The sequence below is a fragment of the Chiloscyllium punctatum genome, chromosome 5 (genome assembly GCF_047496795.1).
Source record: "Chiloscyllium punctatum isolate Juve2018m chromosome 5, sChiPun1.3, whole genome shotgun sequence".
Classification (NCBI taxonomy): Eukaryota; Metazoa; Chordata; class Chondrichthyes; order Orectolobiformes; family Hemiscylliidae; genus Chiloscyllium; species Chiloscyllium punctatum.
The window spans coordinates 101,778,196-101,799,208 of NC_092743.1; the positions used below are offsets into that span (position 1 = coordinate 101,778,196).

General features: G+C 40.9%; 1 protein-coding gene across 4 annotated transcripts in view; it reads left to right on the forward strand.

The window, feature by feature from the left end:
- Positions 1-21,013, forward strand: part of znf516 (zinc finger protein 516) — a 156,321-nt gene that overhangs the window by 122,994 nt on the left and 12,314 nt on the right. For all 4 annotated transcript variants that reach the window (XM_072570869.1, XM_072570870.1, XM_072570873.1 and 1 more), the window contains one exon: positions 15,349-15,384. In XM_072570869.1, the coding sequence (XP_072426970.1) occupies positions 15,349-15,384 (36 nt within the window). The remainder of the gene's footprint in view (positions 1-15,348; positions 15,385-21,013) is intronic.

The following is a 21,013-nucleotide window of genomic DNA, read 5'->3' on the forward strand; positions in this document are numbered from 1 at the left end:
AGATTAGATTACTTACAGTGTGGAAACAGGCCCTTCGGCCCAACAAGTCCACAACGCCCTGCCGAAGGACAACCCACCCATACCCCTACATCTATCCCTTGCCGAACACTACGGGTAATTTCCCATGGCCAATTCACCCGACCTGCACATCTTTGGACATCTTTCCAACAGATTTATTCGGAAGCACTGATTTCAGAGCGCTGCTCCTTCATCAGGTGGTTGTAGGTTCATATCTTAAAATTGTAAGTCAGTTCTAAACAGAATTAATAACTTCTCTGCATTGTAATTGGAAAATGAAGTGGCAAAACTATGTGCAGCCTTGCCTCTGATCAGATCTACAATTTTAACTGCCACAGAGAGGTGGATAAGCTTTGGGCAGGTTTTTGTGGAACAACATGAGTCTCAGCCTCTGGCTGGAATCCCCGCAAGACCCCGTGCATTGTCTGTCTCAAAGAAGGCCTGCCACATCTTGGGTCACTCAGACACTTATCAGGCAACCATCGGGACATTCCCAAAGACTGAGGACCCTCGGAACAGAAGGCCTGGCTGGCAAGAGAACATCTCTGGGGGACACACACTAAACAACCCCACCGCCCTGTGCCCGACGACTCCCACTCCCCCTCCCACTCCACCAAGGACATGCAAGTCCTGGGCCTCCTCCACTGCCAAGGCCTGGAACACCTCATCTTCCACCTTGAGACTCTCCAACCACATGGAATCAATGTCGATTTCACCAGTTTCCACATCTCCCATCACCCCACCTTATCCTAGACCCAACCCTGCAACTTGGCACCACCTCTTGATCAGTCCCGCCTGTCCATCTTCCTTCCCACCTATCTGGTCCACCTTCCACTCCGACCTATCACCATCACCTCCCACCTTCATCTACCTATCGTATTCCAAGCTACCTTTAACCCCAGGCCCACCCCCTCCCATGTATTTCTCAGTCCTCTTGCCCCCCCCCCCCACCAACATTCCTGAAGACCTACTGCACGAAAAGTCAATTCTCCTGCTCCTTGGGTGCTGCTTGACCAGCTGTGCTTTTCCAGCACCACATCTTTTGACACTGGCGAAAGCAGCTGGCTGTTCTAAAACCAGCATTTCTTCTGTACCCAGCAGCACCACTAGCAAGATGGTGATTGATGCTGGTACTACACTCATAGGAGACTTCAGATCAAGGAGGGACCCAGGCATGGTTGCAGAAAGGGTGTACTGGGGTGGACATTGCAGAGGAGGAGGCAGCAAAGGTGGAGTTGGTGGTGGCCTTTAACCCCATTCCTCTTGCCAATTCTCCAATCACACACTGGGTGTCATCCCCTACAGCTCCCCTCCCCACCCCCCCCCCCCCCCCAACCCCCACCAACTTCAAAGAGCGAAGAGCTGTACATGTTAGTGTAAAGGCGACAATGAATTAGGAAGCAGATTAAATAATGTTAATGGGAGCTGGAAGAATGGGCAAAAGAAGTGGCTAAAACTGTGGCACATGATTTCACACATAGCCATGGAAACTTATGTAAATTTCTCAAAGGGACCAGTTTTATTGTATTGATGAAATATTAACTGTAGACTAGGGCAGCGCAATGAATTTGGTTTACATGGAACTCCAGAAGGCACTTGTTAAAGTGGCGCAGAAGTTCGATGGCAACAGGTCAGGGTGAGTAGAGTTTTAAGGTGAATTGGTAAGACACATTCCAGAGTCGGAATCAACAAACTAGTTAACCAGAGAAAAGGCAGAAATATTGCATTTTTGTAGAACCTTTCATGATATAAGGGGGTCTTAAAGCGCTTTACAACCAATGAAGTACTTCTGAATGTAGGAGATGTGGCAGCCAATTTGTGCACTGCAAGCTCTCACTTATGAAGGGCTTTTGCCCGAAACGTCAATTTTGCTGCTCCTTGGATGCTGCCTGAACTGCTGTGCTCTTCCAGCACCACTAATCCAGAATCTGGTTTCCAGCATCTGCAGTCATTGTTTTTAGCTTCCACTTATAGCCATGTGATAATGCCTTGGTAATTTTTTTTTAAGTGATGTTGTTAGAACATGCTCTTCTTCAAAACAATGCTGATGGGATCAGATGAAGATAAAATATAAAATAGAAAGAGGAGCCAGGTGGAGTCTCAGCTCTAACTTCCCACCTGAAAGACAGCACCTCCGAAACTGAAGCACTCCATCTGCACTGCACTGGAGTGTCACCAAGATTCTCCATTCAAATCTTTGCAGTTGAAAGCCCCAGTCTTCTGACTCAGAAGCCACTGAACCACCATTAGCTGTCAAAGAGGGAGACTGTATGAATGGTGACCAAGAGGTTAGGTGGTGGGGGAGTGGTGGTGGGCGGGGGCGGGTGTTCAAGGAGGGTTATAAAGAAGAGTAGGACACAAACAAGCACACTGATTGGAAGAAAGAATTCCAGAATGTGAAACCTAGGTGATGGGAGGTCTGACCAGCAATGCTGTGGGAAATGGGAGCATGTAATATATAGGAGGAAGAGTTGGAAGACCAGAGCCTTCATGGATAGATGAGGATTTCAGCAGAATATGGGTTGAGGCATATAACATTACAGAGGTGGAACTGGGAGGTCTTTATGATGGAGAAGATAATGAGTTGAAATCTAACTCTGGGTCGAGTAGGATGGCGAGAATGCAAGTAGTCTGATTCAGTGATTAAAAATAGGCAGAAAACCACATAGTGACAGGCATTTAAATAGAAAGCTGCCAGGACAGTCTTCCACCCACAGACACAGATGCAGGAGAGTAGTTAGAAATGACTTTGTTTAAGTCATGCAGCTGAATTGAGTGAGCAGGACCAGGTCTATTTCATCAACAAAGCAACAGCTATGATCAGACCCACTTAATTTAACCAGCCTGTCGCCGACTATGAATAAAAAAAATGAACACGCTGTGATTTCCCATATTAGTGGGGTGTTTTGCTTGTCTGAAACACAAATAACTTTTTAAAAATGTTTCAAGTGAGCTCCTGACTGGCAGGAAATGAACACTTCCATTCAAATATAAAGTGAAATGGTTGCAAAGCTTGCTTACAACAATGAGTATGGAAAGTTAGTCTCCTCAACTCTGTTTTTAGCCAGTGTTCCTTTAATTTGAACTCTAAATTCTGAGTAACCTTTGTATGGCATGTGTTGATCAGATTGTGCATTTGTGCCTGAACCATGTGGAGAAATGTAGGGGAAGATTGTTCCTTAAAATGGTAAAATACCTCATTATCCTCTCTTGTATTTTGCTACTCCTGATCAAAAAGTAATTCTCCCTATATTTACAGAGAGTATGGATTGCTTGGTGTCAACAAATAATCTTACTTGCTGTGTATCCATAGGTAAAAATAGAGAATGTTTAAAACAAGTGACTACATTTGATTGTCTTATTAGCTCAAGCAGATCATGCGACACATTATATTGAAATAATCTCTTCTGGTCAGTAGTTCTCTCACATGTATTTGCATTGGAGAGGAGAATTACCTATATGGAGATCCCATAAGGCCAGTTAACAAAGTTCTTTGACGAAAAACAACTATTTAACAAAACTAGTGCACAAAATCGTCTGGCTGAGGGCCAATAAAAATACAATTCTCCATCGCCTTGCACCCAAAGTGCAGTGCAAAGTAACAAAAGTCATGCAGCATTCCCAAGAGGTGAAATTGCTTGACACAGATCATTAATAAGGGTATTCTGCGTGGAAACAGTGAAGATTACTCTAAGTGGAGTAGACTTATAACTGACATGAACTGCACTGGAGTTATTTCTTGCAGAAGGTAGCAGGAGCCATCTCTCGGACAAGTGGTTGCCCATCTCAAGGTTAGAACGTTAACGAGAACGTGTCCTAGCTTGTTTGCTGAGACACAATGAGAGCATTGAGGATCAAATTAAGCCAACTACTGACACTAGAGGACTGGCTTTAGTATTGTAGAAATCTGAAGTAGTTAGCCTTTTAAAGGAGGTCCTGGAAATAAAAATGAAATCTCTTCGTAAACTGTTTTCCTGGTAAACAGGATAGGAAAAGGAAATAATCAGCACAATGCTGTCACTTATAGGGAGGCTGAAAATAGAAGTTGACAAGTTTAGTGAGACATTAATTTCTGATATCAGAAACTTCTTTTTGCACAAAGAATGCTGAACATGAACAACAGACATCCAGTCAAAAGAGTAGAGGCAGAACACCCTGCAACCTGTTAAGACAGTACTGCCAGTTCTTCCAAGGTAGATAAGCTGAATGGATTTTCTGATTCATAGAATCATATCAATTTTTGGTGCAGAAGGAAGCCATTCAGCTCATCATGTCTGTGCTGGCCAAAAGAAAAAATGATCCAGCGTCATCCCATTTTCTCAGTTCCTCTTCTCCAGCCTTGAATGTTCATTTAATATTGGGTAATCAACAAGAGCTTTTCAAATGTGATGAGGTTTCCACCCCTATCATCCATGCAGGCAGAGATTCTAGACCCTCACCAGAAAGAAATTGTCTTTATCTGGCCTCCAGACCTTGAAATCTGATGTTTAATCAGACCTGCCTTGTGAACAGCTCTATTTTTAAAAAGCGACAAACATCCCTTGTGCCTCTAATTTTATATTTGCTCCTGTGCCATTTGTCTGTACCTTTAAAAATGTTCTACAAAATTCTTAAAGGGACAGGCATGCAGTGCCTCCAGTTTTCCTTTGTAGTCTGAAAGAGAACTGCTTTGGACCATGAAGGCTAATGGTAGTTTTGCAAGATCTTTTTTCATGTGGCAGGGTCTTCATCTGTTCGTTCCCTGTGATCCGATTGTGGAAATAACTACTTTGAACATCATTATTTTATAGATGGAATGTACTAAAAGCCAGTTATTCACATCTGGGTATGTAATGAACTGTAGATAATGCTCATATTATTATTGAGGTAATAATATCTCAATGCTTGCCTGGTACTGGCAGCAATGGTGGTGTCATGGCAATGTCACTAGACTAGTAATCTAGAAGCCAAGCTAATTAATACTCTGGAGACTTTGCGTCATATCTTCCCATGTCTTTAATAGAAATCTGAAATTAAAAGCTAGTCTCAGTCATGATAACTGTCTTTGATTTTTGTAAAAACCCATCTGATTCACTAACTTTTCTTTTCATAGAGATCTGCCACTTTTACCTGGTCTGGTGGACATATAACTCCAGACCCATAGTAATAACTTACCAAGTTAAAGAACAATTCGGGATTGGCAGTAGATACTGGTCTTGCCAATTATACCCACACCCCTTGAAAGAATAAAGAAAAAAAAGATACAAGTAAAATAATGGAAAGAACTGAACTGAATAATTATGTCAGAGGTTTAATTTAAACAGTCTGAAGCAGAAGCTCAACTTGAAGCATCCCATTTCTTGCTTTCAACAGTTGGAATGAGGAAGAGGTAACTAATCCACTTGAAAGATTCTGATTGGTCATTGAAATATGATAATGTGCCTTGTGAGTTTTCATCTTCATTATATTCTATATAATTAAGTTTCATTCTATATCTTAACTCATATCAGTTGGGTTTCCCTTGTAAAAGCTGGTATATGAAAGAAGGCAGGAAGAGCTGAACCCATGAGGTAAGGATCTTCGCAGCACTGCTAGTAAACCAAGAGGAGCAAGATGGTTCTACATGACCCAGAAGCCTAATCAGCTCCTGAGTAACCCATCACCTCAATAAGCAGGCACTTGTTTGTTCCCCTCCGTCACCACCATCAAACCCATTAAACATCCCCAGACTGCCTTCAGGAACCCCAGACCTTCCCACAATCAGACACCTTCATACTTGATTAGGACCACGTGTCAATCTATCTGTCACAACAGCAGCATGCATTAATATTATAGTGTTACCAGCCAAATTTGAAACTTTCTTAGGAGGAGTGGTATTGTTGACAAACACTTGCTGGAAATCTTCAAGAAGGAGAGTATCAGGAAGGTTTGGGGGGGGGTGGGAAGATTCAAAAATGGGATCAGATAATAGAGGCGTGGCCTGTAATAGTGAAATGAAGGGAATTGGGAGGTGTTGAACAAAGACAGATTTTCTGGAGGATTAGAGGTTACAGAGTCATCAATGCAAATCACAGTCCAAAATGTACATTTTCTTATGAATACATATCACAGTGCTCAGATTTCGTTTCATCCTCTGTTACAAGGAGTTATTTTACTTGAAGAACTATGACAGTTAAATAGGCCAAGAACGTGTTCACTACTTCCAGAAAAGTAAAACCTCACTATAGAAACTCCACAGTACTGAGAATAGGATTGTCATCTCTTTCAACACTGCTGACAGCCAGACAGTGCAAGCATGAAGCAAACAATTTTACATTCTTCTTCTAGTACAGATGTTTATGTGGCTGATAGTTTTAGACCACATTTTGATTTCGTGCTTGAAACATTGATGTGACACTTTAAGGACAGTTGAGAAGTCATCTTTAGAGGCTAAGCTGAAATATCTTTGACTAAGGGGTTCTGGTGTCAAGCTAAAAGGAATTATGTCTGTCTATACCATCCTCCATTACTGGTATTACATCATGTTTGGAGAACAGAATTTGTAGCAAGCACATTTCAGGTCATATTTCAGCATATTTCTTCTCTCTTTACTGAGCAGACAATGTGTGGGCAATCCCACCTTTGCACCTTTCAGATTGCAGATATGAAACTTCCTTCCCCATTTTCTCCCATAACTGTTGAGAGTAAAAGACACAGCATTTCCTCGACAATTTCTTCTTCCTTGCAGGAAACTTTATCTATGGCTTGTGCATGATTGCCATCCTTCCATTGCAGCGTTTCCACTGTAACTTTCAGCCTCTTGCCATTGAAATGGCCAGTTCTCCATGTTTTCCTATTCCTACAGATCTGTACAGTCAGAGTACCGCACCCATACAGACAGGAAGCAGCAGCCCTTCAAGAGAGGTTGCTGCTACCCTCACTCTCTGCCTTTTTAATTTATAGTGCTCTGCAGAGCCATGAGAATCAAGCATGGAGATTGCCAATTTTTTCGGGCAAAACAGCCAAACCGTTGTGCTCATGCGGCAATCTCATCCCTGCTTTTTGCTGTGATCCTGTTGTGTTTTTGGAGCACAATTCTTTCTGAGCAAATTTCACCCCACGGCAATGCATGAGGAAAAGCAAAAGAATGTATTCACACCAAAACTGAAGTTGTAATCTGAATGTTTCACACCATAAAAATATACCAGTGCTTTTAGTAAACAAAATGTGTCTTTAGTTTGTAAAGACCAAGTAAATCTCATTAGAAGCATTTAAACTATATATTTGTATATAATGTGAAGATTGCATAATGAATGTGAACATTTGTGCACCTAATTCAACATCACAATGCTGAAGATGTACTGCTGAAGTTAGCTAAATGAATGATATGCAATTTTTAATGAATATGTATATATGCCATCTCATCTCATCTAAGCTGCAGCTCAGTGAATTGTGATGTTTCCTCTGGGTCAGAAGATTGTAGATCCAAATACAGAAATCAAGCTGACATTTCAGCATGGGATTGAGGGAGTGCTGCCTTATCAGAGATGCCATCTTTAGGGTGGGATGCTAAACTGAGGCTCCAAGAAACCCTCTCAGGCAGTTGTAAAAGATCCTACAACATGAATTTGCAGAAGAACAGGGGAGTTTCCATCCTGGTCAACATTTATCCCTCAATTAACATTGCTAAAGTATGTTATTTGATCATTATTGTATGTGCAGAAGCCTGCTGCACACAAACAAACTGTTGTGTTCTCTGCAATACAACTGTGTTAACACTTATTGACTGTAACAGAATTTGCAATTTCTTGTGGATGCAATTGGCCATTACAGAAATGCAAGTTTTTCTTTTTCATGTGTATTTTATTTCAGATTTTCAGCATCTGCAGTACTTAGCTTTTGTTGTAGGTTATGATGTGACATGAATGTTTTGATTGGATTATTGTCCCACAATTCATGGAAGGAAATCCAATACTTTATTGCAACAATACTTTGAAATGTGTCTTTTCATTTAGTGGTGAATAGGTTTTGTTTCTTCAATTGCAAGTTTGACTTGACTTGCTAACTTTCCAAAAGAAGACTCATAAATTATTTCTGAAATCCCACAATGCTTTATTTCGGGTCCCAACAGGTGTCAGTTGTCCAAATTTACAACATGCAAGAAATCATAATTCATAGTAGTGACAGGTGTGTCACTGTCTAAATATCAGATCACTCATAAAAGTCGTCAAGGTTTTCCTGTTTGCAAGCCTCTTTGTCAGGAAGTTCAGCTGACAGGCTTGAAAATGCACCTTTTGTGAATCCCCAAGCAATTAAATTTTAAAATACTTGAATGGAAATACAAGATTCCCTTGGTGGACTGAACATTCATTTGTAGTAACTTAACAAATGTTCGTCCTTTTTTAAAAATAAAATAATAGTTTGTCCATTTCACTCTCTGAAGTCATGTATAAGAACAAGTCTTTAATGCGTACAGTATACATGGGAGCTTCTTACTCTGCCTCTGAATTGGTATTATTACAAATATATTATTGAAGTCTATTATTGCAATAGCTCTCGATACACCAGATCATTTGATAAAAGAAAACACAAGGGTTTTGACAGAGTTAATAGAGAGAAACTATTTCATCAAACCATAATAAGTACAAGAATGCAAAATTTCAAGTGATCACAACAATTTATACAGCAGGAGAAAAGGCTGCTGATCAGTTGGCAGATTGATTTAGATTGTCTAAGGAACTGAACTGGAGAAAGCAGCAAAGAATTAGAGACTCCCCAAGCTCCTGGATAATTCAAAACAGTCACAGGACTTGAACATATTACTTTGGTTTACAAAGAAAGCACCCCTAACATATGAATGTATGTCACTTCTAGCAAGCCTATGTGCGTCAGGTTACAAGTTTGACTAATTACATAAAGTTGGTTATTAGCATTGGCTCTGGTGCACTTAAGATTGTTCGGCAGATGCTGCCCAACCATGAATCACATAGACATTTTGTTTTGGGTTCCAGTAGGACAACTGGATAAATATAGGCTGCACTCTGCCCATTACCCAGCAATGAAAGAAAAGTGCTGTTTGATTCAGTCAGTCAGCCATTGAACACACTGCCTGTATACCTGGCATTACACCAGCATACATGACAAGAGGTTTGCAGATGAGAGGAAAATTGGTAAGGACACAGACAAAAATGCCAAAATTCAAAAGCAGCAATCATGTGTAATGATCAGTGCAAGGTGAAAAATTTCATGTGCATGCCTTTTGTTTTACCATTTTTCAAATTCCTTACTACTAGGAAACTACCTTGTTACCTGATTTAGACAATGTTGGCACGAGAAACAATTATGTAAATCACTGAGATATATGACAAACTGTTCACCAATGCTAGGCATTCAGACTGTGAGTAGGGTCATTTTGCAAAGTACATGGAAGAACTTGGGAGGGTTATTGAGGAGATATGATCAGTTCTTGGATTTACCTGAGAGTGTTGCCACATCCTGTTAGGAATGGCATGTGAGACGGTGACCTATCCATACAAAAGCTGCAACAGGTAGCTGTGGTTCTGGCGGTGCAGTAGTGGCCACAGAGAGAGTAGGCTCTACAGGATACCTCTGGTAACTGGGAGCCATCTTGTCTTGATCATGACAAGAGTGACAGGTCAGCCAATGCACCCAGCCTCTCTGTGTGCACACCCCTCAGCACTCTCCTAGATGCCACCCCTTTGAGATACTCATCCAATTCCTCTACAGCAGAACCTTTCTGTGACCTAGCTTACCTTTTCCCCTGGCATGGTTGTAGCCTGCTCCTACCCAGTGATCCCCATTCAGTACTAGTTCAAGGTATGTGCAGTGAGTATCTGAGCTGCTAGTGGATCAAGTGATGTGCTCTCTTCATTGGTATTGTAGTGATGCTGGCTCTCACTTTGTTTCTTGTGGCTGCAGTGACTGATCAGGTAGCAGACCTTGTATATCTGACAGCAGGAATCTAGAAAGTGAATGTTAGTGTAAGGGAAATGGGGAAGCGGGATGGATGGTGGGGGAAAACAGAAGGTCACACCATCAGCTTTCCAGTTGAAAGGGGGCAGAAGCTAGGAATAAACTATGGCCTTCAGAGTTCTCAGATATGCCACATACCATGAGCTCTGTCACAGCTGGCTCCCTGATACTGACAGCAATCTCCTCTGCAGGGCTCAGGAACTGTAGTCATCCTTGTCCCTATCTTGTTCTACTGTGATCCTTTCTGTTCTGTACCACCTTGTCCTGCAAGAGGGCAGGCAGACTATCAATTGTTGTAGAGCAAGAGTTTGTGTGATGTGCCTTTGTTAGCTGAAAAGCTGGAGGTATGTGGAGATAGAGGAGAGCGGTGATATTGACAGCATTGCTAGGTATGTGAGGGTGAGCTGGTGTACATGAGTGTTTAGTGTCAGTCTTGAGTAGGTAGTAGTGCTGCTGGGTGAGTGATGGCAGTGTAGAGCATTGGACAGTGTGAGATGTTGGTATTGTGGTAGATTGGACATGTCAAATGGAGGAGCAATCATTGCCCTTGACCATAATGAGGTCATGAGATTTCTTGTGGCACTGCTGCCAAGTCCTCAGGACCAAATATTGGGGAACTGATCTTGCTGGCCTCATGCTCCTCTAGGGTGGTCATTCAGTGCCTCCTGGACATCTTGGAAACCACAGCATCTCTCCTCCTGCTTATCTTCACCACTAATGCCTCTAATGATACATCTGTCAGTCTGGAATCCTCTGTCTACCCCGTTCTTCATTTTCCATGTGTAGAATTGCAGTGATATCATTCAGTATGGTTCTGTTTTAAGATGGACTGACTATGTTTAAGAAGAACAGGTTATCCCCTTTAGTAAAATGTTGTCTGACCTCCCCTGCTGAGCACAAAGAGACAGCCAGGAGCAAGAGCCTCTCACAGGTAAACCGCTGAGACCACAACATTACTCAGTTACACTTGCTAGAAGGGACATGCATTCGTGCACAAGGATCCATTCTCTGCAAACGAAATGAATATGTTTGTGTGTGTGTGCGTGTGTGCGTGTGTGTGTGTGTCTGTTTTAAATTACACAAGAGCTTGAATTTCACCATTTCTTTCTCCATAGAAATGCCTGAGCCACTCAATCAGATTTAACTTGTCAGCCAACTAGCACCCTTTTCTCCTGTTGTATAAATTGTTGTGACCACTTGAAAATTTGGTTTTCTTGTATCTATCCTGACGAGCAAAGGCCAAAAAGCTTTGGCCATATGCCTCACTTTTCAGTAATAAGTCGTCACAGCTGGTCTGGCTGAGTATCGCACATGATATCACCATCCTTGATTGAACTACTTGCTTCTGAGCCGGGATATTTATTGATGGTAATGAGGCTTTTGCTCAATGCTGATAACTGAATAGTTAGACCTCATCTAGAGTATTGCATCACAGAAAGATGTGACGGAGATTTACCAGAACGGTGCTTGGAATTAAGGCATTCAATTATGTGGCGATAATGCACGATTGTTTAACTTAGAGCAGAAGTCTAAGGAAGGTTTAGGGGAGCTAAAATTTAAAATTTTTAGTGAGGATAGATAAGGGAAAATTCTTTCCATTAGCAGGAGAGTCCATGTTTGGAGGAGGCTGATTTAAGGTGATTGGTTAAAAACCCAGTCTCATCTCATAGAATCCCAACAGTGTGGAAGCAGGCCATTTAGCCCATCAAATCCACCCCAACCCTCTGAAGCATATCCCCCACCCAGACCTAGACCCTACCCTATCCCTGTAATCCTGCATTTCCCACGGGCTAATCCACCTAGCCTGCACATGCCTAGATACAATGGGCAATTCAGCATGGCCAATCCACCAAACCTGCACATCTTTGGACTGTGGGAGGAAATCGGAGCACCTAGCGATGGGGAGAATTTCTTTGACATGATGATTGTGATGTGAAATATACTGCCTGAAAAGGCAGCAGAAACAAATTTAATAGTAACTTGTGAAAGTGCATTAGATAAATACTTGAGAAGGATTAAATATTTCCTGAGAAGTGAAGGAGACGGAGGAATGGGCCTACTTGAATCACTCTTTCAGAGAGCTGGAAAATATGTGATTAACTGAATGGCCTTCTTCTAGCCTGTATAATGCTGTTTTTTTTTAAATCAGAGAAATCAAATGTACTTCAGTCAGAAAATCGCACCATTCTACCATAGTGCATTAAGTAGTGAAACCACTCCTCAGGATTCATCTGTTTTTTGCTCAGAATTAAGCAAATATGATCACATAAGAATGATGTCTCCAGTTAGCATTTAGAACAGGGGAGGCATAGGGGGGGTTAATCCTGAATCGCTAATGATTGATTTAAGCCATTTTGTACGCCTTCATTCCTAATGCAGTCATGCACTGTTATTACGAAGATCTTTACCCCCAGCTGATTTAATCAAAAGCTGGAGGCATTCACAACTCATTTCAGAGCTGCAGAGAAGAGTGACATAGAGGACACACAATATAAATTACAAACAAAATTCTTAGTACATGATCTGCTTATTACTTTATTAGCTAGTCGTCGACAGATTTATAAAGGCTTGCGCACTTGCTTTGTGAGTCCTGCTGTGTTTTATATTAGCCTTGCCTTCCTTTTGCTTCTTTAGTGAAGCTTTTTCTGTACAGCAATACCAGATCGTTCCATTGTTCTTTCATCTTGAACTTCTCTCAGTGGCTGTAAAATTGAGTCGTGACTGTTTTCAGACCTGATTTGTTTTGTCTGCTAACCACCAGCACTTGACAAGTAATGAGTTTCCATTCTGATAGAATACCATTAAAGCACTGACAGTTCATAACCAAAATCTCTAAAAATTGCAGGAACTATGTTCTATCTTTTATCACCTTTGCACTTGCTGGCATCTTGGATTATATACTGCAAGAGAGAGAGAGAGGGAGAGAGAGAGAGAGAGATGGACCCCTTGGAGTGATAGAGCACAAAAGGAGACCATTGTTTCCTGTGCCTTTTCCATCCATCCGTGCTACACCAAGGGCAGCTCGTATTGTTAGGCATCTGGACATGGTACTCCCCTGAAGAATTTCCACCCCCTCCCACTGTCAAGGCAGTTCACTCCCTTGCCTTGTTTTAGCGGGTGAGTCAGCTCAAACACAGGCAAAATGCCACTGGGGGAAGCCACTCTGTAAATGATGATCCAAACTGGGAATTGAGCTAAGCTGTTTGAATTAGTGGCAGATCATAGTGATGTAGTGCATCAGAAGACAAAGATCAGAGTTGGATTCGGATCCAGTTGCAAGTTTAAGAGTTGAGTTTGCAGGGTTAAGGTTTGAAGATACCAAGTTAACATCCGTCAAATTAAGATGCAGATAACAAAGCAAATAATAATCCTTCCAAGTTTTGTTGTTCTAGAAAGTCAGATTTTTGGCATCGGAAGCACTTTGCTTTGGGCAAAATATATTATGGATTGCTTTTAATGTTTTTTCAACAGTTTTGTGACCTGAGTAAAACTATTAAATGTGTGTTTTTAATACATTGGAAGCATGCTTTTAAAGAAAGGACAGAAAAGATTCTTGAGAATGATTCCAGGAATGAGAATCTTCTGTCATGAAGGTAGATTGAAGAAATTAGGACAATTTTCTTTGGAGAAAAGAAGGCTGATTTGATTGAGGTTTTCAAAATCATGAGGGATCTAGTAGAGCAGATAGGGACAAGCTGTTCCCACTCATGAAAGGATCAAATAAAAGAGGATGCAGATTTGAGGTAGATGGTAAAAGAAACAAAAGTGATATGAGAAAATGTTTTTCACAAAGAATGCATTATCTGAGAGTTTGGTAGAGGCAGGTTCAATTGAAGCATTCAATAAAGTATTTGATTGCTTTCTGACAAAGCAGCAGGTTTACAGGGAGAAATTGCGAGAATGGTAGTAAAGAGTACCACTCATTCAAGGAGCAGGTGAAGTCATAATGGACTGAACAGCCTCCTCTATACTGTAACAGTTCTATGATTCTGCCTTATTGTTCCCAAATTCCTTGGAGCAATATAAATCCTCTGCAATCACATCTGCCTATAATTTTCATTGCGGTTCTGACGATACAAATTTTACTTAACTTTGTTAATAATCCCCCCCCACCCCCACTTACCTCCCAACATCAGCAAAGCTGTTTGCAGTTCTCTAAATGTGTTCTTAACCAACCATGTGAAGTTCTATCTTCCCTGCTTTGCAATTCTGTTTTCCAAGAAATGAACAATAGATTTTAATTTTTTTGTGGCTTTGTTAATTTGCAGTGTAATTGGTACTAATTTATGAATCTGTGCAGTCAGACCCCTTTGCTCCATTCTAAGACGCATTTCACCAGAGATAAGGTAACTTGCGTTGAAATTCCAGCCCTCAGTATTTTCACATCATGCAATTTATGATGTAACTGTTTGCATTAATTCTGCTAATATCATTGGAAGATGTCCTCTGGAAGATATCTTTCAGAATTCTGCATTGTTCTTTATAATGCAATGGAAAGATACCTGGTTCCTGAGTGGGAGCCCCAACTCTTTCTAACATCTAACAGTCAAGCCAAGTTTCAACCTTTGTGGTACTGGTCTCCAGCTATGCATTTTCCAGACAGATTAAACTAAGTGGATTGCCCATGGTGTACTCACGTTTTGACTGCTACAAAGCAGCAATGCTTGCTAAAATACAGGAAGATCAATTGCCTAAGAAAATAAAATGTAAAATGAAGTTAAAAGAAGCCTTAAAATTACATTTGATAAAAATGAATTGCTGCAGATGCTGGAATCTGAAACCAAAAGAGAAAATGCTGGGGAATCTCAGCAGGTCTGGCAGCATCTGTTAGGAGAGAAAAGAGCTGACGTTTTGAGTCTAACTGACCCTTTGTCAAAGCTTTGACAAAGGGTCAGTTAGACTCGAAACGTCAGCTCTTTTCTCTCCTTACAGATGCTGCCAGACCTGCTGAGATTTTCCAGCATTTTCTCTTTTGGCCTTAAAATTCTTTGATAGCTAACAGCCAATACTAGCTAAACTCAGCATTTTCAATCTGGTGCTTTAGCAGAGTCTTTATATTTTCATTTTCACTACTGCTTTACTTCTGAAATATGTAATAAATTGTAATAAATATTCATACAGCGGTATTCACAGAATGATATATGGCAAAGGATTATATGTATATTTGAAATTTACTTTTACTTAAAGTGATAGTCTCTATACCCTTTCAGTATTAAACATGTTCATTTACAAAATCAGCCCACTTCACAGAAGCCCTATTGAAATTATCTTCTACAGTGACTGTTTATAAAGCACAATTGACAGATATGTAATAACATGAAACATGCAATATTCTCCATGGAAACTAAAACATATTAACCTTTGTATTTTTCGTTTCAGTGCAAAAGTCCTTCTGCAGTCCTCAAGTGGCAACAGGCAAGTGGTGTATTTCTCCAGTACTAGTTCACTTTTTGAGTTAGAATTATTCATTGAGTCACGGAGTCATATCGTACAGAAGAGACCCTTTGGCCCATTCATATTTTTTCCACACAGCCTTTCAGAAAGCAGTTGCCCAAGTAAATGAACTTCCATTTCCCATCATCCAAAACATATTCAGATTTGAATCAGTCATAAAATAATTTTATCTGGTCATTCAAAGTTTGGGAGAAGATTTGTAGCTCGGGTGCTCGTTGTTGTGGTTCTGTTCGCCGAGCTGGGAATTTGTCTTGCAAATGTTTCGTCTCCTGTCTAGGTGACATCCTCAGTGCTTGGGAGCCTCCTGTGAAGCGCTTCTGTGCTGTTTCCTCCGGCATTTATAGTGGCCTGTCTCTGCCGCTTCCGGTTGTCAGTTCCAGCTGTCCGCTGTAGTGGCCGGTATATTGGGTCCAGGTCGATGTGTTTATCTGGTCATTTCATGGCTAAAACCTATTTAGGCTGTTTCGCAAGTGGATTGTTTATATTTAACATGACTTGTTATCCTACTTTCCTTGTGTAAGAAAGGGCATTTGAGAGGCAGTAAATCCCATTTGATGATTTATCTTTCAATGGTATTCCACAATAACTCCATAAGGTCATTATCAAAATTCTAAAGTAACAGCAATGATTATTGGAAGGTGATTCTTGGAAATTGAGACTGCCTTGGTAGCATCATAATTGCCTGATCAATGTAGGTCTTTTTGAATTGATGTTGTCATTCATCAGCAATGGATTGTTCACTTATTTTACACTTTGATAATCACTCACCTTTCCTGCGGTGTCAGTTCTAATCAATGGGACACAGGCTTGTGACAAATCCCTTCTGCTCATTACCCTATAGATGATGTTGTTCATCACTGCATTATTTATCCTCAGTGCTGTAGATCTGAAGACTTAAAATCTGGAGTTTGTCGAAAGACACAGAGCTAATGACCATCCATAGATTGAGAACTGCTTATGGACGTATGTGCCTCAGTCACAGTTCAGTGGGTAGCACTTGTGCCTCTGAGTCTGGAGGTCATGAGTTCAAGTCCCACTCCAGAGATTTGCCATCTGTAATCTAGCTCAGTACATTAATGAAGGAATCAGGCATTAACCCAAGGCATTGTCTACACTCTGAGGTGAATAGAGAAGATTTCATTGGTGCTATTTTGCAGAAAAGCAGGGTAAATTCTCCCCAGTGTCCTGGTCATCATCAATCCTCAACCAACATCACTAAAAACCAGATCATTTGATCACGATCACAGTTTCATTTGTGGGACCTTGCTGTGCATAAATCTAATGCCACTTTTTTTTATACATTACAACGATGACACTTCAAAAGTGCTTCAGTGACTGGAAAGTGCTTTGAGACTTCCTGCGATTGTGGGCAATGCTGTAGAAATGCAGTTACTGCTTTTAGCAATAGTGCTTAATGAAACTTCTCGTGATATATCCAAGATGCAGTCAGGTATTCTGTTCAACTGCCACAGCTCCAGCAACAATGTAATGTTTCCATACCAGCAGGCACGCAATAGTAATGATTTAATTATTAACAACTTTAAAAAGTTTGAGACAAGTGTGACTTATTATAGAACACTGATCACTATCTTTAGCTAAATTATACTTTATGATAAGTTGTTCCCTTTGGAATTGTATATCTGCCTGCTGTAAGTGATTCAACTTTGCAAAAAAATTATGCACAAAAACATTTACTGATTTAGTGCAGGAAATTCAGAATTTAAGAAAGGAAGAATTTTCAATTTTCTTCACTCTTTAAAATAATCCTTATGTTGAATATACAATCAAGTTAATCGGAATATGATCATTTGTCATAAGTGATTGGTTATAAATGAACTTTCCTATTCTTGTTAATATTTATGATTTTAAGGTCTTTAGCTCTTTTACTTTTAATGTACACTGATTTTATGACTCCAAAATATCCAGTTTTCACTGTGACATGCATTTTTTGTTTTGATCTTAATATAATTTGAGAATTTTAAATGCAGAAAGTAATTGCAAGGTTGGACAGATGGGCTTTTGTGCTTTTTACAGACCACTTCAATTAGAAGCAGCTAGATTCAATTCTGAATTTGCTTCTGTTACTCTATGGACTAGCAGAAAATCTATTTTAATTTTGCTGCAAAAATGATTGCCCTTATAGATAGTCTATTTTTAGCAACTGCCACAGTAGAAATGTTTTCATTTTAAGAAAAACTGTGATGGTTAATAGTTGTGCTTTATCAAGTTCAAAGATCTGCTGTGTTTAGTGGGGGTTGGGGTGAGTGGTAAAAGATCTCCATGACATTGGCATGAACCCAAACTGAAGAGAAGAGAGAAAACATCTTTCTGAAGATGGAGTGACTGATCTTAGTGTTCCTCGTTCTGTAGCGAGGCATAAATCTGCGTAGTACTTAGTGGAGACTTTTATCTTGTAACTTCAACCCTGACTTCCACTCATAGACATCAAGAAAAAAGAAGACAGAGGTTCACACTCCTACATACAAGAATGTTATTGAATTTGTGTCACTAGTTGTACATTATATCTCCACAATGGATAAATAGAATACAGCCTCCCACCACACACACACATACATTTACACACGCAGAGCCATTTTCAACCAACATCACAACGATCTATTATTGCACTCTTCTTTACTCTCACAATGAATGGACCAGAAGAAAATTGAACAAAGCATGCATGCTGCAAAACTATGAATGTAACTATGGACAAGAGACATTGTGATGAGAGGCAATCACATAGGGTTGGTTCTGATGGGACCATGCTTTCTCCGTCCCACTGACAGAAACGTCAGACTTGACCCCACTAATCACGAGGTCCTGCAGCCACATTGCACTGGGAGCAGCTTAAATGTCTCAAAGTGAAACCTCAGCCCCTATCTAAGAGAGGGAACCGCCAAGAAATTGACCAGTGTCTTTCGTGATCACAGCTGGGATTACAGAGGAAGAAGAGTCAAGGCAGTACGGTGGCTCAGTGGTTAACACTGCTGCCTCACAGCACCAGGGACCCAGGTTCGATTCCCACCTCGGGCGACTGTCTGCGTGGAGTTTGCACATTCTCCCCGTGTCTGCTTGGGTTTCCTCCGGGTGCTCCAGTTTCCTCCCACAGTCTAAAGATATGCAGGCCAGGTGAATTGGCCATGCTAAATTGCCCATAGTGCATTCGTCAGGGGTAAATATAGGTTAGGGGAATGGGTCTGGGTGAGTTACTCTTCGGAGGGTCGATGTGGACTTGTTGGGCCCAAGGGCCAGTTTCCATACTGTAGAGAATCTAATCTAAGAGTCTTAGAGTTCGGACTGATGGGTTTGGCAGTGTGTTCGCAGCAAGTGGGTATTCTGCGTGGGGGTGAGCTTAGAGATGGGGGTGAAGTATAAATAACAGTGTAGACCCCATTGGGTGAATGACCCATTTCTGAACTTTCCATTTCTTTGCAAAAGAGAAAGCGATTTCCATGCTGCAGTATGATGCAATGATCTAGACTTCCCGGTTATAACTGCCACTCACCCAACTGGCAATATAACCCCTCATCCATCTTGGCCTCTACTCCCTCACCCACTCAACACCCTAACCCCTAACCACCTGGTATCCTTGCACTTATCATATGCACATTCCTTCTGTCAGGAGCTCTGAAAGTGGCTTCAGGAGCCTTCATTCCTGGAATTATCATCTAAAAGGAGTGTGTGGTTTTAACACATCTCCATGCCAGTGCCGGACCCGACTGCTAGAGCTGGGAATGTTCCTGGCCCAGATGTTCAAACAGAAGAATCCTCCAAAGTTGTGTGTGTGTTTTTTTTTAATCCAATCAGCATCAGGAGTAGGGTTTTCAATTCTGCTTGGAAGATCTAGGCCAAAGTGCTATAAACAACACTGAAGCTCAGTTACATATAACCCAATTTTTGTTTAAAACCTATTTCCAGTTTTGTTGAAAGATCAATCCTGAAACATTATCTCTGTTTCTCTCAGAGTAGACGCTGTCTGGTTATTTTCAGCACTTTTGTCTTTATTTTCGGCTTTCAGCTTTCACAGCATTTTTGCTCTGGAAAGTTGCCTTGATCTTTTAGTTATGGCTCATACTGCATTTAATAATTTTTGTTACGAGTTCCATTTTTCCATATTAATGTTCTTTCCTATGCTGGTTTTGATCACTTGAAGAGCTGTGAATTTTCCAACGTACTTTCATAATGGCCCTTGATTTAGTTTTATCCTTTCTCCCTTTCTCTTGACCTTTCTCAGGAGCTGAGCCGACGGCAAAAGATTGGGAAGAAGTGTTTAGCAATGATGGTCTAGCCGTCAAGAGGTGAGGTGCACAATTGACGGACCCTGTGATCTTCTGCAAGCTATCAGTTTTTATGTTCTCAGCAAAGACTTTGCTGTAGACATTTTCTGCTATACCAGCTGTTATTCTCATCCTGAACCATCTTCCAGCCTATTTGAGTTTATCCAAAACTTTGCAGTCCATAACTTGTGCCAAGTACTGTTCATCTATCTCCCCTTTCCTCACTGAACACCATTGGCTGCTGGTCAGGCACTGCCCTAGTGTAACAGTTTACAGTCTTCCTTTCAAATCCCTCCATGGCCATGGCCCACCGTATCTCGGTAATCTCCTCTAAACCCCACAACTCTTTGATATCTCTGCACATCTTCCCCCCCATTCCCCAGCCCCGCATGCCCCCAGTACTGGCCTCTTGCATGTATCATAACTTAATTGTTTTGCCATCAGTGGCTGTGCCTTCAATTGTCTGGTCTTGAGCTCTGGAATTTCTCTCCTCAAAGTACTCCACCTCCCTCTCCTCTGTTAAGGTGCTGCTTATACCTTACTTCTTTTACCAAGCTATATTGGTATCTTTCAATGGCCCAGTGCTAAAGTTTGATTAATGATCGTCTTGTGGACCATCTTAAGATGTGTTGCTCCGTTAAGCATTATATCAATGACACTTTGTTGTATCTGCAATCATCCAGTCCACTTCAATGAAGCTACAGAATTCACTGTTCTCTCCTCAGCATCTTTTCTATGTGCCCTGTCCATAGACAAAAATGAAAAACATAAACATTAAAATCTCAGAGCTAAGATGTTTCTAATGAGGTTGCATGACAAAGGTTCTTCATAGCACCATTGCAATCGAATATTTGAATTTGCTTCCTGCCTTGGAACTGTTAATGTTCGGATGACATTTTGTTAAGCTTTGATGGACAGAAAACATCTTCCTGTGAGATATTTTCTTATAGTGATATGAATCAGTACCAGTGGAAAGCTACTCATGAGTGCAATAGCACAAAGGTTGCTGGGCTTGTAATACTGTGATTTTTCACTTCAATTGTAGAAGCTTATTTTTGTGATAACTGTAGTGCAGCAGTAGTTTTACATGAAAATGGTATCAGGAGTAAAGGTCCCATTAGCAGACGTTCCACTTGGAAAGGAAAAGGAAAATAGCATAGTGTTGTAGCCAGTACTAAATCCCCATTATGCCCAGTGTAAAACGTGTTTAATTACAAAGGCTCTACATTGCCAAAACAGGCCATTTGACCCATCTTTTCTGCTGCTATTTATGTTCTGCACGTACCTCCTAATACCCCTCTCCATTGAACTCT